Source organism: Podarcis vaucheri, assembly GCF_965113315.1.
Source record: "Podarcis vaucheri genome assembly, chromosome: Z".
In the NCBI taxonomy this organism is placed as follows: Eukaryota; Metazoa; Chordata; class Lepidosauria; order Squamata; family Lacertidae; genus Podarcis; species Podarcis vaucheri.
In genome coordinates, this window is record NC_138758.1 from 10,903,908 (window position 1) to 10,931,242 (window position 27,335).

At 44.1% G+C, this 27,335-nt stretch overlaps 1 protein-coding gene across 4 annotated transcripts in view; it reads right to left on the reverse strand.

The window, feature by feature from the left end:
* Positions 1-26,765, reverse strand: part of IL1RAPL2 (interleukin 1 receptor accessory protein like 2) — a 491,230-nt gene extending 464,465 nt beyond the window's left edge. Inside the window, exons 1-2 of one of the 4 annotated variants that reach the window (XM_082207241.1) lie at positions 26,336-26,765; positions 22-122 (exon numbers count right to left, since the gene is read on the reverse strand). In XM_082207241.1, the coding sequence (XP_082063367.1) occupies positions 22-103 (82 nt within the window). In that variant the 5' untranslated portion in view covers positions 104-122; positions 26,336-26,765. Of the gene's footprint in view, positions 1-21; positions 125-2,130; positions 2,339-24,447; positions 24,553-26,335 lie in introns of those variants that run through there. The other 3 variants (XM_082207242.1, XM_082207240.1, XM_082207244.1) reach the window with 3 other exon arrangements.
* Positions 26,766-27,335: the final 570 nt, after the last annotated feature.

Sequence of the window (27,335 nt, forward strand, 5' to 3'; positions counted from 1 at the left end):
AAGCACCTTTCTGGAACTTACCTGAATTTCTCTTCGACACCAGCTTCACATCAGCGCTGAATACAGTGCAACTCACAAGGAACAAGAAGATGGACGGCTTCATCTTGGAGTCCCTTTGGCAGCTGAAATACAAACATGATATATAAGGTCCTTATCCAAGCACCACAACATACTGAGTATCCATGTGATCAGTTTTGCAGAGGGCAGCCTCGTGCTTGAAGGGCTGTTTGGGTCCAAATCTGGTTGCCATGTTTTTATTATTAAAAAAAAAACTAAGAAAAGAGAGCAGACTTGGGTCTTTGAAGTTTCCTGTCTGCAGTTAGCAATTAGATGACCACTTGAGACAACAGATCTTCTCGAAGCCTTACCCACTACAACAGGATGCATTTTTATTTAAATTATAAAGGTAAAGGGACCCCTGACCATTAGGTGCAGTCGTGACCGACTCTGGGGTTGCGATGCTCATCTCGCTTTATTGGCTGAGGGAGCCAGCATACAGCTTCCAGGTCATGTGGCCAGCATGACTAAGCTGCTTCTGGTGAACCAGAGCAGTGCACGGAAACGCCGTTTACCTTCCCACCAGAGAGGTACCTATTTATCTACTTGCACTTTGACGTGCTTTCGAACTGCTAGGTTGGCAGGAGCAGGGACTGAGCAACGGGAGCTCACCCCGTCACTGGGATTCGAACCGATGACCTTCTGATCGGCAAGTCCTAGGCTCTGTGGTTTAACCCACAGCGTCACCCGTGTCCCTTCATTTAAATTATAGTTACTCTTAAATTGACATCTATAGCTATTAGAATATGCAAATTGGTGCCTTTGTTCCCTTTCAAGTGATTATATTTTTCTCTTTTGTAACCACCCAAAGACACACACACACAAATATCTAGTCAATACATTTATTCCTCTCTATTATTACTTAAATCTACTTAGCAGCAGAGCATGAGACTCTTAATCTCAGAGACATGGGTTTGAGCCCCAGGTTGATTCCTTCATTGCAGGGCATTGGACTAGATGATGTTTGTGGTCCCTTCCAATTCTATGATTAATATTTCAAAGATCTCTAAGTGGTGTAAAGTCGCCCCAAAAAATCACATTGAAACTAAAACTATTAAAATATTTGAATATGTCCACTAAAGCTTCCTCTCTGGTACAATGGCTCAAACTAGTTATTTAAGCAGCCACGCTAACCCTACTCACTTGAGATAAACCCCAAGGAATTCAGCAGGACTTACTTCTGAGTAGGCATGGTTAGGATCGTACTGTTAAAGTCTGAATCTCTGCTCAAGTGAAAGATAGAGCGATCCCTCCCTCACTTTGCTTAGCCCTTCGGTAGTGACTCAGCCCATTCTCTCTGTTTCTCTTTTTTTTTCCCCGGACTTAAATTCAGTTCTCCACATTTCCATATTAATGTGCAATGGGAAAAAATCTTCATGAAAATACATTGGTACAGTAGTGCAAATTTCGCCTACTATACAAATTATTGTATGCAATTTTCCCTAATAAACACAAATTTGCAAGCAGTTTTCTGCAATATAATGCATTTTTCTATGTTACTTTCACGAATATATGCATTTTTAAGCATGCATTCCTACAATAAATACGTTTCTAAAAACATTGTTTGGTTGGAGAACCTCACTGCAAAATTCAGAGAAGAGTGAATTCAGAAGAGTAGCTGCCTTTTAGTTCACACATTGTTCCAGGAAGTGCAAATTAGAGGGTTTCACATTAAAATGTGAACTAGACCAAATTTCTCCCCTATCCCTTTGGCACATACAACTCTGTCTTCCCACACTTCACCACTGCTCACTCACCACAGTGCTTTCCTGCCTTCCAGTTGTACATGCAATCAATATACAGTATTTCTTTTATATCCCGTATTTTGCAAATCCTCTGGAAAAGGACATATTTGGATTGGGTCAGAACACCTTCAATATCTTACTCAGGATTTTAACGCCTGCAGTTAGCCACTCTCTTGGGTTTGCTCATTTCGGTTTCTAAACTGCCTTTGCTTGTTAACAACACTAACACTGCAGCCTACAAAAATGAACAGCATAAATTGTATACCCATCATGTCTATAGAGTTAAAATTATCCCAACGCCTCCTTAATCATGTCTATGAGATCCTACCTCAAAACACGGTGCTTTGCACTTAGATGAGACAACTGAGAAGGAGTTTCACAGATGTAGGGGTAATCACCAAACACACCTCTTCTTAAAAAGAAAAAGGGGAAAAAATAGTTTTCTGAACAACAAGGGACAGAAATAGAACTGGCTTCAGGAAGCATCATTACTTATATTGCACTATTGACGCCCATGGTACTTTGCAATGCATGAGTGTACAACCTAAACTTCTCCACAGCAGAAACAGAAGAAATGAGAGAGACAAGTAAACAATGGAAGATTTGTTTCCAGAAATTTCAGGTTGGCCCAACCAGCAGCGTAGGAAGCCGCTCGGGCACCTGGGGCGGCGCACCCAGGGATGGGGCAAGCCACCCATGGGGCAGGGCACACCTTGGGGCCTCCGGAGTCTGCCTGCCTACTCCCACTCAGCCACCCTACAGATGGGAGGGAGGCAGTGGATGGACCGTTTGGGCAGCGCGGAGCCTGCATGTGCCCAAGCCACTGCATCTCTCCCAAGAGAGACACGTGGCTTGGGCATTCTGCAGGCCCCGCAGTGAGTGCTGCCCGGCATTTTGTCACCCACCTCAGTGGTGACACCTGGGGTGGACTGAACCCACCGCACCCACCTTCCTCCACCCCTGGGCCCAACTTGAGGATACCCACTTTTCAACAAGATGAATAGTTCCTATAGTCCAGAAGAAGTCACCATCATGCAACTGACAGTGCAGACTCCGAAGCTAGTCACAGGCATCTGATTCTGCATAACATCCAATTGCCCAAGGCATTTGGATGCTTGAAGTGAATGACAAGAAGACACCTCTCACAATGCTACTTCAGCACTGGTGATGCGACAGAACCAGGCAATAGTCCACAGTCAATAGGGGACTCGGCAGATTACAACACAACAAAGGACCAAAACTAGGAATCAGGTGCAAGGAGCCAAAGACCTGGGGGTTTTTCCCCAGCAAGTGGAAACTCTAGAGGAAAATCTTGTATAATCAGGCCTCCTAGATCAAAGTTGTTGGGAGTGAATGAGTTCCAGTGATTGCTTAGTCATAAATGGACCCATTATTCACAAGTACACCCTTTACTCCTGAGTAGCATCATGACTTTGGATACTTAGATATAATGCTATGTTGATGTTCTTTAGTCAGGACCGGAATCTTTGTGCACCAGTATTCTCAGGGGCTGTGGGATGGCTTCAACTTCTCATCTGAAGGCTGCAGAGGCTCTTCAGTTCTTCACAGCCTTCAACCTGTGGAGTATCTGACTCATCATTGAGGATGCCATGTCTGTAACCAGCTCAGGGTTGAGCATGACAGCCACCTTTCCAGGCACTGCCCAGACGTGCTTAAGCAAGGTGGAGGTCCTGTGTATTTTTAGACCAAGGGACCAGAGATGTGACTCCTTCCCATGCTGTTGAGCAAGGACTGTGAGCCCTCCAGATGTTGTTGGACTCCAGAAGCCACCCCCAGCCAACATGGACCCAGGGATGATGGGATTTGGAGTCCAACAACATCTGGAACACCACAGGTTGTTCCCTGATATAAGGCTAGAGGGGAAGGGCTGTAGTTCAGTAGTGGACAATTGGCTATGCATGCAGAAGGTTCCAGGTTGAATACCAGGTATCTCCAGGTAAGGCTTGACGAAATCTCCAGGTAAGGCTTAACTAAAATTCTGGAGAGCCACTACCAATCAGTACAGACCATGTGTGAGAAACTTTGGTCCTCCAGATGTTGCGGAACTACAACCACCCTGAGACCTCCAGGTATAGGGCGGTATATAAATTCAATAAATAAAAAATAGATCAATCACCTATGGCCACTGGCTGTGCTTGCAAAGGCTGACAGGAGAATGGCCACAGGCACCAACTCCAGGGAGCTGCTCTGGGGGCCCGGGCACCCACAAAATTTTGTTGTGGGTGTTCAGTACCTGCTCTGTGGGGCTTTGGATGTGACTTCCAGGTCCTGTCTGGGGCCTCAGGGGGCCTTGGACACGATGTCCAAGGGCCTTGAAATTGGCATCCTAGACCTCACGTTATGTTGATGACACTGGGCACCCATGATCTGGGGCCCAATTCTACACCCTTGAGCATTGCCAATGGCCAGGGGTGAGGGGAGTTGTTGTTCGTCAAGATCTGGAAGGCCATATATTTCCCACGCCTGGTGTGGACGATACTGAGCTGGATGGACCATTGGTCTGACTTGGTCTAAAGCAGATTCCTCTGCCCCCTGGGCATCCCACTGGACTCAAAGAATGAGAACATGGGTAACCACTTAGAAAGAATGCAGTGTTCCCATAAAAGAGGGGTGTCTGCTGCATTTTTCTTCCCACTTCCCATCAACATTTCAAATGGAAGCTTTACAACTTCCACTCCACCCCACCTCTTTCCCACCCTGAGCATCTTAGTACCAGCATACCACTCTGCAAAGCGAATGTAAAAGGCTGTGTATAATCACTTACATGATAGCGATTACTCTGCTTATTCAATTATTTCAAAATTACCATGTACATTTTAAAGATTCTTTCTTCCCTTCCATATTATGGGCTATAAATATGCAGCGCTTCGTATTCCTGAAGTTTTTGTTCCCTTGAGCACTCAATGCTTTCTGGTTCCCTGGGGTTAGAGCACTAGAGAACCAAAAGGAAACTGGGAAAATTATGAGATGTGAAAGCTGTCCGACAATGGTTAATGAAGGAATTAGTATGCTGGGGGGGGGGAGTTCTTAACCTTTCCTCGGAGTATCAAATCCCAGTACAAGAAGGGCCATCTTGACAAGAGAGCGTTTTTTTTCCCTTAAAGTAATTGAACTAAATCTTATGACAGATAATTGTAATGATGATGTTATGCTAGGATGATTTTCAAGTGTAGCTTTGCAAATTACTTTCCGCGCTTTGCTCTCTTCAGCTAGAGACAGGTAACTTCCATGGTGCATTACAGCACAATCATATAAATGTCTGATCAGAATTGAGTCGTATTGAGTTCAAATGGACTAAGTTAGGATTGTATCCAGCATACTCTGAGTAGACCCACTGAAATTTAGTCCTTGGAGAGTAAGTGTGGTGTACAGTGTCAAACTAGGACATAGGAAACTGGGTCTCCAATCCCCACTCAGCCATAAAGCCTGTGACCTTAGGCCAGTCGCTGCCTCTCAGCCTAACCTACATCATAGAGTTGTTGTACAGATTAAATGAGGAGCTCCTTGGAGAGAGAGAAAGTTGGATAAAATATAATCAATCAATCAATTAATAGTAAAAGCCAATTAATATCAATGGGTCTACACCATGTTGGACATGTTGGACATTCATCCTGGAGAAGAGTGACTAGTGGGGTGCCACAGGGTTCTGTCTTGGGCCCGGTCTTATTCAACATCTTTATCAACGACTTGGATGATGGACTCAAGGGCATCCTGGTCAATTTGCAGATGACACCAAACTGGGAGGGGTGGCTAACACCCCAGAGGACAGGATCACACTTCAAAATGACCTTGACAGATTAGAGAACTGGGCCAAAACAAACAAGATGAACTTTAACAGGGAGAAATGTAAAGTATTGCACTTGGGCAAAAAAAATGAGAGGCATAAATACAAGATGGGGGACACCTGGCTTGAGAGCAGTACATGTGAAAAGGATCTAGGAGTCTTGGTTGACCACAAACTTGACATGAGCCAACAGTGTGACGCGGCAGCTAAAAAAGCCAATGCAATTCTGGGCTGCATCAATAGGAGCATAGCATCTAGATCAAGGGAAGTAATAGTGCCACTGTATTCTGCTCTGGTCAGACCTCACCTGGAGTACTGTGTCCAGTTCTGGGCACCACAGTTCAAGAAGGACACTGACAAACTGGAACATGTCCAGAGGAGGGCAACCAAAATGGTCAAAGGCCTGGAAACGATGCCTTATGAGGAACGGCTAAGGGAGCTGGGCATGTTTAGCCTGGAGAAGAGGAGGTTAAGGGGTGGGATCCAAACTACAAGAAAGAAGATTCCACCTAAACATTAGGAAGAACTTCCTGACAGTAAGAGCTGTTTGACAGTGGAATTTGCTGCCAAGGAGTGTGGGGGAGTCTCCTCCTTTGGAGGTCTTTAAGCAGAGGCTTGACAACCATATGTCAGGAGTGCTCTGATGGTGTTTCCTGCTTGGCAGGGGGTTGGACTCGATGGCCCTTGTGGTCTCTTCCAACTCTATGATTCTATGTACTTAGATCTACTTAGAAGTCATTGCTACCACATTTGTTAAATGGGGTTAGAAATGCAGGAAAATGGGTTAGGAATGCGACCTCGTCTTCTCTTCCTGTCGTCCCACCACCAAGTACCTAAATGTGCAGAAAGCATGCTTGTTTAAAAAGGAGCTCCACCCCAAAGCTCCTGTAATCCCCATCCTAGCTAGAAAGGTGTATCAGTAGCCATCCCAGAATCCCACCTTCTACTACTAGAAAGGCACACTCAGTGGGGACATTTCAAATGGTACTGTAGGTAGAAGGAAAGACAAGCTACCCAACAAAATACAAGTACCCATTAAGCATCGTTACAGAATCGCTTTTCGCCAGGCACATGATGCAAGATGATCCTATATTCTGGAACAAAAGGGCAGCCCCTTATACTTCACCAAAAGAGATTTGCATATGCTAAGCTTTTGGGCAAAGTAGTATCATTTAATGTGACCAGGTGACCTGTGTGTCAGGTTACTCTGCTGCCCAGAGTTGTTGCCGCTGTTGATGGGCAACTTCAAAGCCCCTCCTGTTCCCCCTTCTTAGGGTTCTTTAATGTTAAACAAGACTTGGACTGAACTGTCCTTCAAATAAAGGGCTGTTCTCTGTTAAGTGGAACATATGGCTTTCATACTCCAAAGCAAGCGTTCATAGGAATGTGTGCCTACAAATAAAATCCTATGAGCATTTGCTTAGAAACAATGTGTATTCAACAAGGAGCCAAATGGCATCAGTTGGTGCAAAGAAGTTGGGGTGGGAGTAATTTTTAACAGAAAACTGGTATGATGCCTTGATCCAGAATGTGGACTGGGGCCCCAAGGATAATGTTTCTTAAAGCTAAAGGTGGCCACTTTCAAGACCCTAATAGTAGTTCAGCCAAAAGAGAGGAAGAGTGCCACTGTCCAGGTATTCCTTCATATGGATTCTAGAATAAGCATTATGACACACTATGCACACACACACATTCTTATTTGTAGAAATAAGTCTGCAGTATAATGGTATGAGGGACGCGGGTGGCGCTGTGGGTAAAAGCCTCAGCGCCTAGGGCTTGCCGATCGAAAGGTCGGCGGTTCGAATCCCCGCGGTGGGGTGCGCTCCCGCCGCTCGGTCCCAGCGCCTGCCAACCTAGCAGTTCGAAAGCACCCCCGGGTGCAAGTAGATAAATAGGTACCGCTTACCAGCGGGAAGGTAAACGGCGCTCCGTGTGCTGCGCTGGCTCGCCAGATGCAGCTTTGTCACGCTGGCCACGTGACCCGGAAGTGTCTCCGGACGGCGCTGGCCCCCGGCCAATAGAGTGAGATGGGCGCACAAACCCCAGAGTCTGTCAAGACTGGCCCGTTCGGGCAGGGGTACCTTTACCTTTACCTTTATAATGGTATGAGTTTGTGGGTGCCAGAACCCTCTAATCCCTGGATCCAGCAAGTGTTAGAATTTAATCTAAGCAATAAGACTTTTATTGTGTAAGGTCAGTTCGACTGGGAGTTAGTGAGTGGCCCAGAGTCAACATCTCAGTATCATGGCTGGTGAGGTCTTTGTCCAACACTCTATCCACCACACTATCCCAGTGCTGTTAAACTCCAGAACCTCAAATTCAGAAAATAATGATCCTCTGTCTTTAAAATGAGGTGTGCATTTTTCAGAAGTGAAATAAAAATTGGGGCAATGTCTCTCACACACACCAGAAATAAAAACTTTACAAGGAAGTCTGCAAAAACAATTTCTAAACAGTCTTTTAAAGCACACATCTCAGAATGAGGTTAGCAAAATTTCTTGCAAATTAGTCATTTTTTTAAAAAAGTACTTGTCAGAAATAAATGAAAATAATTTAACCCTGCCTGGTTTCAGTTCTCAAAATGTCACTGTGATTTTGAATGATTGCCTCCCTCCGCCAGTCAATAAATGCACTAAGAATCCCATGATGCTGCTATCCCTGGGTAAAAAAGAGTTTGATTTTGGAATGGTTTGACACCTATGTTCCTCTTTCGCCTCCAGCAAGCCTGACATTTACATATATATGTTGTAATAACATTAACAAATACTAGGGGCTGACGCTTAGCAACACTGACACGTACCTGTAATTAAGGCTACACATTATAATGTGATGGAGATTAATTTATTGGATGCAACAGATTTCACTGTTGGTTTCCTGCAGTTAAGGAATTGCAAAAAATAAAATAAAATAAAATTCACGTGACAACAGAATCACAGCTAAGCAGAGTATATCTCAAGGCTTTGTGTTATGTGGCTTTAGGGTGCAATCCAGCTGCATTACACTCAATGAAAGCCTTGCCCCTGACTTTAGAAGGGAAAGTGAGAAAGCAAAAGCTGAACTAGAGGTGACAAGTATGTGCCTGCTGCTGAGGAAGTCAGCCCAGTGTCAAGATCCCCCTCCTCTCTGCCATGAAAGCATAGCTATGAATATACATTACATTATATGATCACATTTTAACATGCACTATCCAGGGAACCTTCACGGCAGATTCAGGGTGCACCTAGGTGTTTATAATGCAACAGATTAACTGAACAGGGTTATACGCAAGTCTACAACAGGACTCTTAGCACAGACCTGCGGCAGGCTTTCTCCTAATGCATAGGCAGCACTTAAAGAGCCATTGCCTGAATAAATACACATGACCTCTGCAAACAAAAAAAGGGGGCAGTGTGTTGCCGCTAAATGACATTGTTCACAATGATGTCAGGATGTCATTGGATGCCAGGATTGGACATCCAACTTCCTTTCTGTACTAAACAAAGGAGAGGTGCAAAGAGCTTCTCTCTGTAACTGATGTAGGTGCCTTTTCCCCTATACTGGTAGGGTAAGTGCTGGGGGTGCACACCCACACCATTCTGTGCTCTTGTTTCTTTCTCTATCAGATGTGGCAGCCAGTTTGGGCTTTGCCACACTCCAAGACACCCAGACCTCAGCTGACCTAATCCAAAACTGTCTCCAAACAAGTTGGGTGGATCTCAAAACCACCCAGATTTGGCCTGGCTCAGTTTGGACTTCAGCAGAACTTGGTGCACAGCCCTAACAGGAGTCATGTCCTCTTCTGCTTCCAGCTACTTTAACATCAGGCAGATTGAGTAATCCCTGGGCCCTTTCTGGCCAGAAACAAAAAGCAACAAATGGGGTTGATTGTACAAGGGAAAGCAGAGCTATTTCAATCTGAACATTTGACTCCCCAGAATGGATTGCAATAGATGCAGACATCCTAGATTTAGAGCAGCGGTTCTCTACCTGTGGGTCCCCAGATGTTGTTGGACTACAACTCCCATCATCCCTGAGCCTTGCTAGCTAGGCCTTGCTAGCTAGGGGTGATGGGAGTTGCAGTCCAACAACATCTGGGGACCCACAGGTTGAGAAAGGCTGATTTAGAGGGTCATGATTTAAAATTCAGCTGGCACACATACCTTTGGTATGGGAAGGCAAAAAATATGTAAGAGTTTTATGAACCCCATTCTTAGGAAGAGTCTGCATGGAGTTTCGGAGAAATATAAAAATCTGCTGGAAAGAAAAACACCTTTATGGCTATCTCCCATTGAAGCAATTACAATTAAAAGCGTTAATATGGACAGACAATGGTCGACTTACAGGGAACTGCTGGATTTTACAGACGGGGGGGGGGGGACCCAAACTGAAACCAATGGAAAACCAAAGGAGCCAAGTTACGGACTGGTTGCAATATCACCATATACATGATATGTTTAAATTAGATAGACAGAATGGTTTTTTGAACCAAAGCTCACAATTCAATTGCAAAACAAAGAAAAACTTTTGTCTAAAATGTATAATTAGAATGGGAATGGGAAACGATTATTATTAGAATGGGAAACAAAGAGAGGTTGTTAAAGCTTCAATGACACACTGGGCAATAGATATAGGACACAGTATAGATCTTAACCTCTGGGAGAAACTTTGGAAAAGTGACTTGAAATTTACAGCATGTTATTCATTGAAAGAATATTTGATTTTTTAAAAAAAATATTTTATTTTCAATATTTTTCTAATAACAATTTTTCTTAACATATCATTTCCAAATTTACATTGATTGACCCCCCCCCCATTTCCCCTTCCCCCTTTTATTTTCTTTGCATCTAATTATTTTTCTTCACTTAATTTCAAATTCTTTTTCACATCCTAATTTTACCTTCAGTTCATAAATGTTACAACAATCCTGCTAGTGTTTCCACGTTTTTACAGTGCTCTTTAAAGTAATCTATTTTAAAAAAATCCATTATTGATTAAGTTTTCCTTCATCTTGGTGCCTGACCTTCATGGTTAATTTAGCCATTTCTGCATAGTCTATCATCTTATTCTTCCATTCTTCTTTCGTTGGGACATTCTCTTCTTTCCATTTCTGGGCAAATAGCATTCTGGCAGCTTTGGTTGCATACATAAATAGTCTCTTTTGCTTCTTTGGCACTTTAAACATCTCCTAGTATTCCTAGTAAAAAGGCCTCTGGTTTTTTAACAAATGTATTTTTAAACTTTTTTTTCATTTCATTGTATATCATTTCCCAGAAACTCCTCGCCTTTTTACATGTCCACCACATATGAAAAAAGTACCTTCTTTATCTTTACTTTTCCAACATAGGTTAGATGAATTTTTATACATGCTAGTAAGTTTTAACGGCGTTAAATACCATCTATACATCATTTTCATATAATTTTCTTTTAGTGAACTGCATGCCATAAATTTTAAATTCTCTTTCCACAGTTTTTCCCATGATTCAAATGGTATGTTATACCTTATGTCTTGTGCCCAGTGTATCCTTACAGTCTTGAAACAAAACTATTTGAAAATGATTCATAGATGGTACTTAACACCGAGTAGGTTGGCTAAGATTTACAAGACAGAATCAGATAAGTGTTGGAAATGTAAAGAGGTGGAGGGAATGTTCTTTCACATGTGATGGACCTGTAAAAAAGTAAAAGTATATTGGAAAATGATTTATAATGAAGTGAAAAAAATGTTCAAAATTACTTTCCCAAAAAAAACAGAGCCCTTTTTGCTGGGGATCACCAAGACTGCTATCCCAGGTGTCAGAAAAGCTTATATATGTAAGCAACAACTGTGGCCCGTTTTTTGTTAGCCCAAAAAGGAACGTGAGCAAGGTCCCAACTTAAAGAGGATTGGCAACTTAAATTGACAGAATATGCACAACTTGCAGATTTAACACATAGAATACAGTGGTGGAGGAAGAGGGGGGCAGGGGGAGCGCACCGGCCCCAGCAGCATGATCCCAGTGCGCCATGCCCCCCAGGACGCACACCAGCCACACCTCTGCCTGCTCTCCGCCCCCCAGTGCCAGAGCATGAAGCTCTGCCACTGATAGAATAAGAGAGCAAGAAGAACATACATTTAAAGAAGATTGGAAAACATTTATTGAGTACGTGGAAAATAACTGTGTACAGTTGAAAATGCTGGCAGCGTTAAGATAAATTCAAGAGAGTAAATAATTTTTGGGTGTAAAAGTGGAAAATTGATTTGAATGGTTATAGTAGAAAATACAGGGATGTAGGATATGTAAAATGAACCGTGGAAAGAGAAGAAGGGAAGTTATTGGATATTTTAAAGTTTGTAAAATGTTTATCTGAAATTGTAAAACAGAAAATTTAACAAAAATTGCTATAAAAAAGAACATTTGATTCCCTGATCCTGTGGTCTTCCAAATGACCCTGCACTCCCATCACTCCCAACAAGCAGAGTCAATAGTCAGGGGCAGGGGCATCATCTTGCCTTCAGGATTGTGGGTACCCACCTCCATAATGCAGACATGCAACATCACATGCACACACCTGGACGTTGTGCGTATGATGCCACATGCACAACACACAACATCACGTTTTGGGACTCCCCCCAAAATGTGATGTGATGTTGCATATTGTGCTTGGGATGTCACACACACTACATGCAGGCTTGTGTGTGTGATGTATCACGTCCGTGTTGTGTGCGGTGGCTGGCGCTGCCAGCTCTTCTTCCTCCTCCTCTCCACAGCCAGCAAGGCACCCTTTTCTGTGGGGAGGGGCTCAGACACGGAGGCAGAGAGACAGAGGGTGGAGCTGAACTGCATCTCTCTCAGAGGCAGCGCTACAGAGGCCGGCTGGCTCTCTCTGGCTTTGCTGATTGACATTATGGGTGTCCAGCTCCCACAATTATGTTATGGCCCCTTGAAATTAGCTCCTATGGTCAGGGATGAAGGGAGTTGGAGCCAAACAACATCTTGGGGGGGGCACAGGTTCTTCACTCCTGGAAATGGCAAAGAGATCCGTATTTCATTGCTAAATCCAATTACAGTTCCACCTCAAAAAATAATGTGAAACCTCAATATAAAAAATGGTACATATATGGAACGGTGCTATAGTACAACAGTACGACAGAATTTCTTTTATCAGGGTAAAGCCCTGTTCAAGCCTTATTAGGGAACATTTCAAGTGTTCCTTAAAATAATTTTTTTAAATCCCATTAAAATTATTGCTATTTTTGACAGTCTTGTTCCTGATGTTAACAGCACATTTAATATCATTGCAAAAATGCAAAGTCTGGTTTTATCCTAGATATTTCTATGTAATGTTGGACAGAGAACAGTTATGGGCCCATTTTTAGTGCATTTACAAATTGGAAGAGAGGGAGAGAGAAACCATTTAAGTCACAGTGCTGTATGATATTAATATTTTTTTAAAAAAATAGCAGTACAAGCCCCTACACAATTTTCAATTATTTTAACTTCATGCATTCATAAACCCGATACCGACTGGAAGTGTGAGATGTCAGAAAGTTGCTCCAATTAGTGAAGGTATTAGCCACAGAAATGTGTAAACCACAGTAGCCTTCCTTCCATGCAACTGTATGGAACATCAGTGGGTAGGGGCAGAGGGGAAATTTGATTCAATTTGCATTTATAGGCAAACCTACCTAATTCACAATTTCTTGAACACGCCAACTGAAACACAACCATCCTAGGAAATTCATAATTCTCCAGATTTTGCAATACAGTTCTTCAGCCAATTAACTTAAACAGGATATTGTAGAGTTGGAAATTGTAGAGTTCAGAGAAGAGCAACCCAAATGATCAAGGGGAAGGAGCAATCCCCCTATCAGGAAAGGTTACAACATTTGGGACATTTTAATTTAAGGAAAAGGCAAATGATAATGTGATAGGAGTTTATAAGCTTATGCATGGCATGAAGGAAGTGGACAGAGAACTCAGGGACATCCAATGAAGCTCAGGAGAGACAAAAGAAAGCACATAGTTCAACGTTGGAACTCCCTCCCGCAGAAGGCAGTGATGGCTACCAGCTCAGGTGGCTTTCAAAGAGAATTAGGCAAAGTAATGGAAGTAAAGTCTATCAGTGACTATTAGCTACAGTCAAACACAGTCATGCCTCTGAACACCAGTGGCTGGAAACCACAGGAGGGAGAGTGCACTCTTGCTTGGACCTTACTCTCAACTTTCCCATGGGCCTCTGGTTGGCCACTGTGAGAACAAGATTAGCCACTGGCCTGGCTCTGCAAAGTGCAGCTTAAGAAGCTCTCAAAACACTTAGCCAAGTCTTACAATACTTAGCCAAGTCATGAGCTCTGAGGAGATGCCTAGAAGAGTTTGGTTGGATTAGGATGAGGAGTGGAAGGAGGTGAAAGAGTTGCTGGCTGAAAATCCCAGGCATGGACCCAGCAAAGCTGTCAACTTTTCCCTTTTCTTGCAAGGAATCCTATTCGGAATAAGGGAATTTCCCTTTTAAAAAAGGGAAAATGTTGACAGCTATGGGACCCAGCAGGCTGGGAAAGGCCGTAGCAGGCTCCCGTGAAACTGCATGTCCTATTTCCATGAGTTTACATTGTGAAAGAGAACAAAAAGAAGGAAACTCATTTTCTTCCAGGTGAGGGGCGTGACCTAGCTGAGTCCATTATCATGCATTAACTATCCCTGTGCTTGCTAGTTATGCTTGACTGTAATTTCCCACAGAAACATAAGAGCCGCCCGAAAGAGTGTCACAGCTGAGAAATCTGACTCAGGGGCTGGACCTAGCAGATTATCACCCTTCTGCTCCATGCTAGCCTTACCCACAATCTCAGCTCCAAGTCAGCTTGAGCCAACCCTGCTTCCCACACTACCAATGGCTCAGTGGGACTTATGCCTTAGGCTGTAAAATGGCATTAGCCATTACACTACAAGTGCGCACACTGCAGCAACAGCACTGGTTTACGTTTTCCACAAGTTCATGGAACAGATGTTCTATCAATGTCTATTAGATATGATTGTCACATTGAACCTCCATGTCCAGAGGTTGTGGGTAATATTCATCCAAGTCCTACTCAGAGTAGCCTGACTGAAATTAAGAAACTTACATTACATGTCCATGGGCTGCAATGTGTCTACTCTGAATAGGCCTAGCACTGAATACCCCTCTGTACAGCCTTTATTCCAAATGCTTACAGCCACATGAATGCTTTTCCAGTGCCTGGTAAATTCTATTCTTTGTTCTCCTACGCCTTTTAGCAAACAATATTTAAATACTAAAGCCAGCATTTTAATAACTGCTTTTATGGCAGTCAGGATAGGGAGCTGGCTTTTACTGAGTCAGGCAATTGGTCCATCTAGCTCAGTAGTATTGTCTACCCTGACTGGCTGTGGATCCCTAGGGGTTCAGCCAGGAGTCATTCCCAGCCCTACCTAGAGATGCTGCTGGGAATCTGCATGCAAAGCAGTTGTGTTAGCCCTGAGCTACAGCCCCATGTCTGGTCTGACAAGGTTGCTTTAATTCTCCATTCTCAACTCACGGAATTGCTTTCCTTCCTTGTCTTTGTTTTATGGGATTTCAGTGTGTCTTTGATGGCATAAGATTAATCTTCTGTTTTAGACTATTTTTTGTTACACAGCATCCAGAGAACTGGAGTCCTAAGTTACTGGGCAAACAGCAGATATAGCAAACTAAAAATATGGGCATGGCTTTCATACCCTGCTTGCAAGAGGTTTCCAGTTGGCCTCTGAAGAAGAATGCTGGACCACAGACACTCTAATCCAGTAACGCAAGATGCTGGGCAAACATATACCTTGCTCTGTTATAGCAAAGCAATTCTAATGGGTTGCATTGGACCAAGTCATATTCAAAGTAGACCCAGTGGCAGCTGATCCACTGGGACACTGCTCCACCATCCCCTGTATGCTGTCCCTCACCTGCCTGCCATCTTACTTACAACCAGTCTTGGGGGCAGGGGGAGGTGGTCTTGCCTCCTTGAACTGTAGGGGGAAGACAGTGCTATTTATTTATTTTTTCTAAATTGAGGGTCTTTCCCCCCAAATGCTTTCAACAGTTTGCAAATACCATAGATAGCAATTTCTGTTCTGTTTATTCTTAGCACACTAACTCTGCTATTTAACGAGGATCTCCCTTTCATCAGCTCCTCTGCTCCACAGACATCTCAGGTGCACCAAGACACCATTTTTTTAAAATAAATCCCAACGCCATCCCCCTCCCCCCCCCGGCAGCTGTGTTTCTAGTGTCACACACACGCTTCTGAAATGTCACGTTACAGACTTACAGATCACAGGCCCTGTTTAACAAACACCTGAAGCTTGACAGCATAAAAAGCAACCCAAAAGATCAAAGGAAAAGAACGTCTGTGCCTTTCACCAGCAGAGCATCGAGCTTGGCTTCCTCCAAGAGACATGGCACTTTCTTTGCACCTTGGCAAGTAAGAATTTATTTTGGATTAATTCGCTGTGCGACTTTGGGTCACCAAGGTAATTAGACAAACATTTTCAGCAAAGTCACTGCCCACCCTCTTCTCTCCCCCACTCATTTATTCCCTTTGGTAGCCCCCACCTTCTCTGTCTCTGACTTCATTAGGAATGGGTGGTTGTGTCAATTTCAGTTTCTCCCAGTTTCTCATTTTTCCAACCTTATTTTCTTAAAAAAATAAATCTATTTTATTAAATTTCCACAATTTTCACATAAAATTCCAATGCATAATAAATTTTTATTTCGTTTTATCGACTTCCCATCTCATTTTCTGCAGTGTTTTGTTTAAATTCTATCTCATTGCTGCATCCTATCTTCACTCTGTTATAACATAACCATAATACAACAATCCCTAATTATTTCTGCTGCTCATAGTTCAATAAATGTAGCAGAGACCAAACATTTGGTCTCCCATTTGGGATCTGATTTTTTCAACCTTAGCACAACCTCACACCAGTTTGTGATTTTAAGTCTGGGAAATTCAGCAGAATTTTAATGTTGATTTACTCAAATATATGCATTTTTGTATTCAGTTTCACCCAACATGCACATTTCCATGAAGCAATTTTCCTAAGCATTGCTATTTTCACCAACAAATCCATTTTTATGCATGCTTTACTCTAGTATATGCATTTTTGTATACATTATTTGGCTAGAGAACTGCACTGTAGAATTCCGTGGAGGGCAAATTTTGAAGAATGGCTGTACTTTGGTTCACATATTGTTTCTGAAAGTGTGGATTAGGCAGCTCTCACTTTAAGTGCTGACTGAATCAAATTTCTGCCCCCATCCCTAAACCCCAATGACCCATAAGCTCTGATGAAATAGGGTTGTTGTTTTCCTCCCACAAACTGCCATATTTACCGCACAATTCTGTATATATTTATTCAGAACAGTCCATGCTCTTAATTAACAATGCAGCTCTTATGCATGAATGCAGTTCCAACAGAATAATCCATTTTAAATTTTAAGTTAATGATTTATATGCTGCTTACTCAACAGAAGGTGTCCAAGCGATTTATTTAAAAAAATTAACCAATGAAAACCCTTTTGACTGAAAATGAACTGCCAAAAACCACAAGTGGCAAAGGCAGTCTTAGAAAAAGCACTTTTCCCTCCTGCCACAGGAAGGCATGCTTCTTCCAGGTTGGTGGTAGAGTTGGGCCATGGGCAGAGGTTGAAGGTGAGTCAGGAGCCGGGAGCTAAGAGGCGTATGAAAAGTCAGTACTGAAGGAAAACTAGGATCAGAGGGAAAGCAAGCAAATTGTGTCCTCCCTAAAAGAGGGCATGTGTTATGGTGAGACCTGGAGACTGACCTCCTGGTTGTGGGTGGGACTATTGGATAACCACAACACCAGATTGGTAGGTCCCTCGTAGCTGGGTGCAATCTGGCCAATGGGACGTAGTCCAAACAGTTCGAGGGACCTATTTATGCCCATGCACATAACCTAGAGCTTCCTCTTTCGGCGTGTGCATTCGGAACAACTGCCCACCTCTCCCTACTTTTAGGGCATTTTGTGCTTGACCTTGCTATGCCGTCGTGTGTCGTCTGTCGTTGGGACAGGGGTACAGCAGGAATTTTCCCCACTTGGCTGATTGGCTGTAGCCATTTGGGTTTCACCTGCCGCATTGCAGGTTGCAGATAGGCACTGGGATGGGAAAACGGTCTTGCCATCCCTATGTGAAGGGTATTCCGTTAAAGGAATCCAGGGACTCAGCTTGGTTTAGTCAACCCCCAAAAGGGGGTTGTGCCCATGCCTGAGTCCAGGGGGGCATCTGGGGAGTGAACAGAGTCTGTTCCCAGGCTTTTCACCTGCCTCAGGTGTTCACCCTTGGCTGACCTATGATAGAGCTCTGGGTCAGCGCTATCTGCAAGGGTGCAGGGAGCTAATCAAACCAGAGCCTATGCAACTACTCACTTTTCTGTAAACGATAAAGTTGTGGCCTAAATTCTGCCAAAAACCAAAACTAAAATTTGAATCAAATGTGAATTTATTTAGGAGGGAGGTCTCTGGGTGTGAACATGCAAAGGGGAACTAGAGCAAAGTACCCCTGGGACACGAAGTCTTCTTATACTCCTTCCTGCCCAAGAGGAGCCACTGGGCAGCCTGGGTGGACCCAGTCCATAAAATTCTTGCCTGAGAATCTGTAGTAACACTGCTTGCCACATGAGGTTGTGGCCAGCAGTTCCCAACAGCTGGTGCCAGCTTCAACTTGTGCATCACTAAAAAAGAAAAGGAAAAATTTTCTGACAGTCAGAGCTGTTTGGCAGTGGAACAGACTCCCACGAGAGGTGGTGGACTCGCCTTTCTTGGAGGTTTGTAAGCAGAGGTTGGATGGCCATCTTTCATGGATGATCTAGTTGAGATTCATGCAGAGGGTTAGACTAGAGGACCCTTTGGTTCCCTTCCAACTCTATGGTTCTTTAGAATGTTTCATTCATATACAGATTATTATTTTAAAAAATAAGACTATACTTTATTTTCAATCGTAAAAGCCCTAGTAAAAGCCCATGGTTGCCTTCATTGCAGCCCCTCTTCCCATTTCTCCATTCACTTGTGTGGAATTGGAGCTGCAGCCTGGAAAACCCCTGAGAAAGGAAACCCAACTCCAAGGCTTGACAGCAAACAGATGACAGGAGGTGAGCTGGGAGCAAAAGAAAAGGAGACAGAGCTGGAAAAGTTTCAAGTTCCAAGCTTCAGTTCCAACAGTTCGCCACATGGGGCAACTGCAGGACACTGTTTTCCTGCTCTGGCCAATGGCATTGCTGGACACTCAAGCATTATCTCAAGAGCTCAGGTTCCTGATAGCTGCAAATGTGAGAGAGCTGCTGTTACATGCATGCTTGTATATTTGCATGTTTGGTTGGTCTCTGCTATACATATTTTGGATCGGCTTGTGGGTATTATGTTAGCTATTGTGGTTTATATCTGATGTTTAAGAGGTTCTCTTGGCTAATGGTTGCCCGCAATTCTCGAAAATGTGGAATGTTTACTGCAGTTTTTATTATTATTGCGGTATTTTTAGGAGGTTGTAAAACTGCTTAGAGATTTTCTTTGAAAAATTAAGTGGTGTATAAATTGTCTAAATAAATAAAATTATGTAAATGTGCACATGCTAATTTATGTGTACGCCTTTAAGCAAATTAAGATGGTGTGTCGCTAGGGTCTCACCAATAATGCACTTAGTAACATAGCCGGCAGCTTTGAAATAAAGGTTTTTTAAATGGGGTGGGCCAGAGAGAGAGTAAGAGAGGCAGCAGCTCTGAGACCTAGAACAAGGCCCATAGATGTGGGGGGAAGACGTTCTATCCACGGTATACATCAACCTCATCATGTGATGCTCAAATCCACTGTCATTTTGCTCTTATGTTGTTAAAAAGGTAAAGGTACCCCTGCCCGAACGGGCCAGTCTTGACAGACTCTGGGGTTTGTGCGCCCATCTCACATCTATTGGCCGGGGGCCAGCGCTGTCCGGAGACACTTCCGGGTCACGTGGCTAGCGTGACAAAGCTGCATCTGGCGAGCCAGCGCAGCACACGGAACGCCGTTTACCTTCCCGCTGGTAAGCGGTACCTATTTATCTACTTGCACCCGGGGGTGCTTTCGAACTGCTAGGTTGGCAGGCGCTGGGACCGAACGACGGGAGCGCACCCCGCCGCGGGGATTCGAACTGCCGACCTTTCAATCGGCAAGCCCTAGGCGCTGAGGCTTTAACCCACAGCGCCACCCGCGTCCCACAGACGCCACCCGCGTCTTATGTTGTTAGAGTGATAATAAATAGTGGTTCTTTAAATTAGAAGAAAATACTCTCAGAACCTTACAAGATCAGGTCAAAAGCTACAAATGTGTGTGAACATTTATCTGTGTTAATTGTAAGATTATTCCTGCACAGTAGTCCTATTCAGAGGACAAGTTTTCACCTGGCCCCCACAGTTGCTATGTGTCTAGCCTGTTAATCTCAGTGTGATGCAGAGAGCAAGAAAGAACCCACTTGCTTATTACATACATACTTCCCCCCATCAAATAAGAAAGAAAGAAAGAAAGAAAGAAAGAAAGAAAGAAAGAAAGAAAGAGTGATATATGAATTCACGGAGGAATGTACAGTTGGAGATGCAGGCTTCTTGCCTTTTGCTCATGTACGTCAACAAAAATACGGTTCAGCCTCAAGAGTGTTGATCTGTGATCTTTCCCGGGACCACGTGGCTTTCGTCACCCAGCACCTCCCCCCACCCTCCTCAAGCAAGCCTTGTCAGTGTGAATCCCAACACACCAGCTGTCTGGCTTCTTCTTGAAAACACACACACAGATTTATTACAGGAAAACATAAGAGACTAGTCTGTTCCACTATTAACAAAAAACAAAAAAAATAGAAGAAGAAGCAAGCTGTCGTCCTTGTATTCTCAGCCACCTCATCGAACAGACACCTCAGCTGCTCACAGAAAATTGAGATAGCTGCAAGCAATATCACAGGATTGTAGCTCAGAAAAAGAGCACATGCTTTGCACATGCACCCAGAAAGAACAGTCCCAAGTTATCCTCAGCTTTGTTTTAAGGTTCGCAAATACTTTGGAATGCTGGTGCCAATCAAGATAAGATAGCCTAGATCAAGGGGTGGAGAAATGACAGCCTTCCAGATCAAGGTGCAGGGGATATTTTTGGCCCAGTGGTTCAGATCTTTATATCTCCCCACACACCACACCATGACATCAGGTGACTGACAGGTGGGTGGGTCTGCCTACAGGTCAAAGTTGACCTGCAGGGGTGAATGGGGGAAGACAGTATCCAAGAAAGCAGCACATGGCTGGTCTTGTGACACCATTTTTCAGTGAAACAGTGACAAATACTGCAATAAACACAGAACAACCAGTTGGGATTTGAACAGGCCACAACTTTATTGATTACAGATGTCAGCAAGTCTTGGCACAGGATACTGCGTGTGTATCCTCAATCAACCAAGCCGCCTGCTGGTTCACTATCTTGTCGGGGTTAACCAAGGTTACAGATAACCCTGTGACACACACTAAAGCAGGGCAACCATGCCTGAGACCAGCTTGGTGGACAGAAGCACCTGCAGCTTGGATCCCTTTAAGAGGATACTCTAATTCATTGGACTGGTGGAGATTCCAATTCCACCATCCAACTAAACTATAAGGATCCACCCCATCACCACCAAGTTGTGATGGTTGCTTCGAGGTAGGCAAGAACCCCAGATGGAGCCAGTGTGGTGTAGTGGTTAAGAGCAGTGGACTCGTAATCTGGGGAACCGGGTTCGCTTCCCCGCTCCTCCACATGCAGCTGCTGGGTGACCTTGGGCCAGTCACACTTCTCTGAAGTCTCTCAGCCACACTCACCTCACAGTGTTTGTTGTGGGGGAGGAAGGGAAAGGAGAATGTTAGCCGCTTTGAGACTCCTTAGGGTAGTGATAAAGCAGGATATCAAATCCAAACCCTTCTTCTTCTTCTTCTTCTCCTCCCCTAGACAGGCCAAAGCTGGATGGGTACCCACCACCACAGCCTACGCCACACCACAGCCGCCCTCTCCCCCCCCCCAGCTGACAGGTGTCATTTTGATTGTTCCTATGTTTTGTAGTATTATGTGTTTTTATATTGTAAACCTCTCTGTGATCCTCAAATGAAGTATAGAAATTGAATAGATGAAAACAATTCACACTTTCCAAAATGCTCCGAAAACTGAAACACGGCCATCCTTCTGTGACGCTATTCTCCAGCCGAGCAGCATATACAAAACATGTACAAAAAATACAGCCTAGGACAAAGTGTGTAAAGAGGTACACATATTACTGAAAACATAGAAAAAAATGCATTACATTAAGCAGCTGGTCCAAAATGTGAATATTAAACAAAATTACAGACAAGCATGTCTGTTAGGAGAAATTGCTGGTGGGTTTTCATACTGATCTCCCCCCGCCCCCAAGGAAAGAATGCAAACTGATGTGGAAGAGAAAAAAGGAATCCCTGTGTCACTACAGATCTGCCCACCCACACCCACACCCCGCTAAGGGTACCAGGCATGGCTTTCCATTACTGCTTTTAAAAGGGAGTTTAGCAAACATTAAAGATTTAGCATCCCATGACATTTTAAAACATAAAAACTTTGGGGACGTTACTCAAAGCCCAAATATATTCCACTGAAGGGGGAAAAACCCTATATATGATTAATGCCATTTTCATACTAACCCACCCCCCACCCCCCGCCAAGCACTGAGCTAGTGACATGTTTTGCACATAGGATTTTTAATATTTTCCTTCTAAAGGAAAGCCTTTGACTGAAGGAAGAGAGACCATTTTAGCAAAATGCCCCTTCACATGACCCTCTGTGGCTCTAAGTAGTAGTCCAAGGTGGAAAGATTGATACACTTTCAGCTTCAAAATGGGGTGTCGGTGATTGAAAGGGATGCAATAATATAGAATTCAAAAGGAGACACAAATACAATGTCCTCTACACAGACCTATCACTGCTCCTAGCAATTTGCAGAGTACTGCAGGCAAAAGAAATATCCCTGCTCCCGGGGAGTTTTATATTCTATGGTTACATGAAATTAAGCTTCATTCCATTTATAGCTTTGGATTTAAAAGATTACAGCTGCAATCCCATCTGCAGTTACCTGGGAGTACATCTCATTGAACTCAGTAGGACTTACATCTGATTGGACATGTATAGAGTTGCACTGTACAATTCAAAGAGCTGATGGGATTTGAAAGGATACCTATGAAAGAGAGAGGCAGTCAGTGTGGTTTTCTCCAAATATTGTGGACTCCCATCAGCCCTAGTCAGTATGGCCAATGGTCAAGTATGATCAGAGTTGTCATCAACAACATCTGGAAGGTGCCACCCCTGACTTGGGAAGCAGCTTCAGTTAGAAGGGGAAACAAAGGAGGAGGATTATATCCCTCCAGCCATTTTTAGTTTAAGGTTACCAGACGTCCCCGTTTCCCGGGGACAGTCCCCAGATTTACAAATCAATCCACATACAAAATTAATTGAAGTTGAAAAGTGTCCCTGGATTCATTGAAAAAAATCTAGTAACCTTATTTTAGTTCATGCCATAAGAATACCGTAATTCAGCTTCCAAACCATTAGACAGATCCGGCTGAAGTGGTCAGGCACTGGTTATGCTTAGCAGTTTACAGAAATTATAATGATATCTCCATATTGAAGTGTGAAGATCTTCTGCAAATCTTATAGACAGTGGAAAGGACTAAAACTGTAACGAGTACTTTTGCAAGCATTTGTGCTATATAGGCACACTTGTATTTATATAGCAGAAGCCCATATACTGTTTCCAAGCACTTCACATCATTTATTACAGCAATGATATTACAGTAATGCACCACAGCCCAGTAAGAAAGGATTGCTTGAAGTCACCTCATGAATGAGGAGGTGTAATCTTGAACTAGCAGTTTTCTCTCTTACCACTACACTAACCAGTTCTTTCGGGCTAATTGCATTGCAGTCTTTAGTTTCACTTTTCACACAAACCTGCCTTTCAACACATCACAGCACACTTCATTTTATCCCATCCTTACTCAATGTGGCATATGCGCCTCTCCCCGCCACCCAATTTATTCATAACCAAGTCTGCAAGGTAGAACAAGGCTCTCATCAGCTTCAGGAATTTTGAAGCAAAGGGTTTGTGTTCACATCACCACCTTAGAGGGCAGTGAAGCTGAAGGCTTCTTTCCCCAGTACACTTCGCAACTCTTCCCACACACACACATAAAGCTGTTCACATCAGCACAGCTTCATTGAAGTCAGAGTCCTTTTCTGTTTGCAGACACACCAGGGGCGTTGACACATTGGGGATGTCTTTACCCTGTGCAAAGTGTGTCTGCAACTTGGCTAGATGTGAATTAAGAATGGCTTAAGGATTCCAACCGAATCTAAGCTAGTTTGAGCAACAACACATCAAACAGTAGCACTTTATTTTTTTTTTAAAAAAGTGCTGGATTAACATGGGTTAAAAATCCAGCATTGGGAACATGGTGTGGGCACAGAAAATGGGGGTCTGAATGCAGCTGAAGTCTCCCCAGTCCAAACCCTGACACTCATGGATGGGGAACCTTTGACCATCCATATGTTGTAGTTCAACTCCCAGCACCCCAGATGGACCACTAGCAATTAGATGATAGGTTGGTGAGAGTTGGGAGCCCCAGTGAACGGCCACAGGTTCCCCAGCCCTGCTCTCTTCACAACTATGCCACCCTCACAACTACATACACTTCCAATTCCTTCACCTGGCTTTGATACGGATCAGAAATTGACAAGTTCTTCCCCTCCTCTTCCGCCGGGAGATTCACACTCTCTACAGATTCTTTCCCAAGTATTGCTTCCTACCTCCACTTACCTCTCAGATGGATCAGCCAGCAGCAAAAGTTAGAACTGGTTTTTTCAAACACCAGAGTCTGCAGCCAGGCAGGCTCCTAATCAAAGAAGTTATCGCAAGGCAGAAATCAATGTTCTCGCACCAGCCTGCCATCCCCTGGGCAAGAGACTCATTGACAGTGCCAGTTGCTGGTTTACTTAACTTCTCTGTTGACAAACTCTCCTTCTTCTTTTTTACAGGGAGGGAGTTTCTGGGTCTATCGGAATGGACCCAGACTACTACCCCACTACAATACAATTTGTCTGCAACCATCCTACTGGAGCCAAAGAATCACAGATCAATATAAAAGCCATTTATTCCCCCACCCACCCTGCCCTGCAAACAAAAAACAAAACAAAAAAACCAGAAACATAAGCATTTTAGGGCTCAATAGGTCTAAAACGCCCATGTTTTCAGATTCCCTGCAATGTTTTAATAGGCTGGATAGATCTGGTATTGATCTCATTTTGATCATTATTATTTTAATATTGCATTAATGTCTGGAATTATTATTTACAGTATCCTGGAAGCCATGTTTGGATAAATGTTGAGGTGTGTGTGTGTGTGTGTGTGTGTGTGTAGAATTAGATTATTATTTCATGAGCAGCATCTATTTATCTCTGTGGGGCGGGGGGGGGGGACACTGGTAGGATCTATGAAATCAGCTGGGAGAATGTTGTCCAAGACAATACAGGCTAAGTCTGATCAAAAGGAGTGAACTATATGTCCACAGAGGTCACACTCACCACTCTCCATTCCCTTAAGCAGTAGGATAAACCCATAAAATCCATCCCCAGGGGAGCTTGAGCATGTACAGAAAATCTGTCTTAGCAAGTTCAAAATTTCAAGTGGTGATTCGGGGAATAGAGAGGAATATATATATGCACTTTGGAATCTAGGAAACATTCAACAGACTTCCAGTAATATTAAGGGTGAGCTGAGGCTGCACAAAACACATGTGGCATGCTTTTTAAAAATTCACCCTGCATTTAGTCCATGCAACACAGAAGAGCGCAGTGGAAGGAAATTGCTAAGCGAGACAGAGGGTCACACTCCCAAAGTGAACTACTTAAATATATGGTGGTAAACATCAGGGGGCTTTCCAGGTGATCATTCACCGCCACTAGGACTGCCAAGTCTCCCCCCCCCCAGCCCCTGCAACAGGGTTCCTGCTCCTTTTCAACACCTGTGTATCAAGCAGAAATTCAGCAGGTGAAGCTCTCCACAGCATTCGAGTATGGTCCTGGAACAAGCTCCAATAATTAACCATCTGCTTGTGACACAGCTGTCCAAAGCACAGGACCACCACCACGAACCCCTGCTGCCAGGCAGCCGGAAACCAAAGCACGTTTGGGCCATTTAACGCTAAAACTGACCAACGGAGGCAAGAGCAAAAGTATATGGCATTTGGTCGTGCAGTGATTCAATCTACATCCCAACAACAGATGAGGGTGCAGTTAATAACGTCCCTACAAAAAAGAGAGAGAGAGAGAATGTGACAGGCAGTATCTAGCCTGCTTTGTAACCACATATACTCTTGCTGTCAGGTGTAAGAGGCAGGTCTGGAAGACTCGGGAGTAAAAGGAAAACACTCTGCGCATCCTCAGGGGTGCTGAGGTTTGTGATTTTTTTCCACACAGGCTGAGCCCTAGGGTGGAAAAAGGGGGCCGGGAAGGGAGGCAAAGCTCACAGTTCCCAGGGGGCTTAGTTCCACCTTTGCGCCTTGTGTCTGAAGAAGAGTTTGGGAAGCCCAGAGAGAATGAGCCACATGCAGAAAAGCCCATAAAACACACACACACACACACACACACAGAGAGAGAGAGAGAGAGAGAGAGAGAGAGAGAGAGGAAAGCCATGCAACGCATCTTACCTACAACCCACACAGCGGGGACCTCACAGGTAGTGGCGCTCCATCCCCGTACTCTTTGCAACAATCCACTAGAAGTAGTATCCGGATGTCCCCGCTCCCTAAGGAAGCACAGGCTCACATCCCTAGCATGCCAGGAGAGAGAGAGAGAGAGAGAGGAGTCCTCTCTGGAGGCTGGGTTGAAGCAGCGTGTTGTTGTTGTTCCCCCTTCTTCAGCGGCTCGAGCTAGCCGTGGAAAGGAAAGGAGACACCTCCGGACTCAGCGAACCCCAGAAGTGCCTCTGAAACCACGCGGAGTCCTCCCTTCTTTGCCTTGTCTTCTCCCTTCACCTGAACAGGCTCTGGTCACGCGATTGGCTTGACGACACATCCACGGGTGGAAGGAAACTTGTTTCACCTTCCCTGGGCATCTGTCAATCCAGCAGGACTCAGGAGCCCTGGATCCGTCTCTTCTCTCCAACCCCCTCCCCTGCCCCCGCCGCCGCCCCCCGCCGCGCTTCGCAGAATCGAAATAGGAAGGTTTGCTGTCTACACGTTTAGGTCCTCAGGTTTATTTGGGTTTTTGCTTTTGTTTGTTTGCTTTTTGTGTTTTATTTTTTGGCAAACGACGAAGACACCTAGAGGGGGAAAGTTGCCCCCAAGAAAGAAGGGAGCTTTAGAAAAATCCTATTAGTAGGCGCAGAATTTAATAAAGAGTTCAGTTCGCGTTCTCTCTCTCTCTCTCTCTCTCGCTCTCTCTCTCGCTCTCTCTATCTGTCCCAAGTGCTACTGGGCATATCAGATTCCTATTCAGAAGTGCTCCCAAAAATCCTATCCAACTGCTCCCGCAAACTCTTGAACTACCTCTCCCCAGACAAGGGTTTTGTAGGGGAGATGGAGAAACGAAATAGCTGCGAGCAAGTCTGTCCCCTTTTCATTAGAGAGACCGAGGGGTGGGGGAGGAAATCGTCCCTCCTAGAGGTTCTGGCTTTTTTAATTTTGTTTGTTTCTTTTTAAGGAAAAC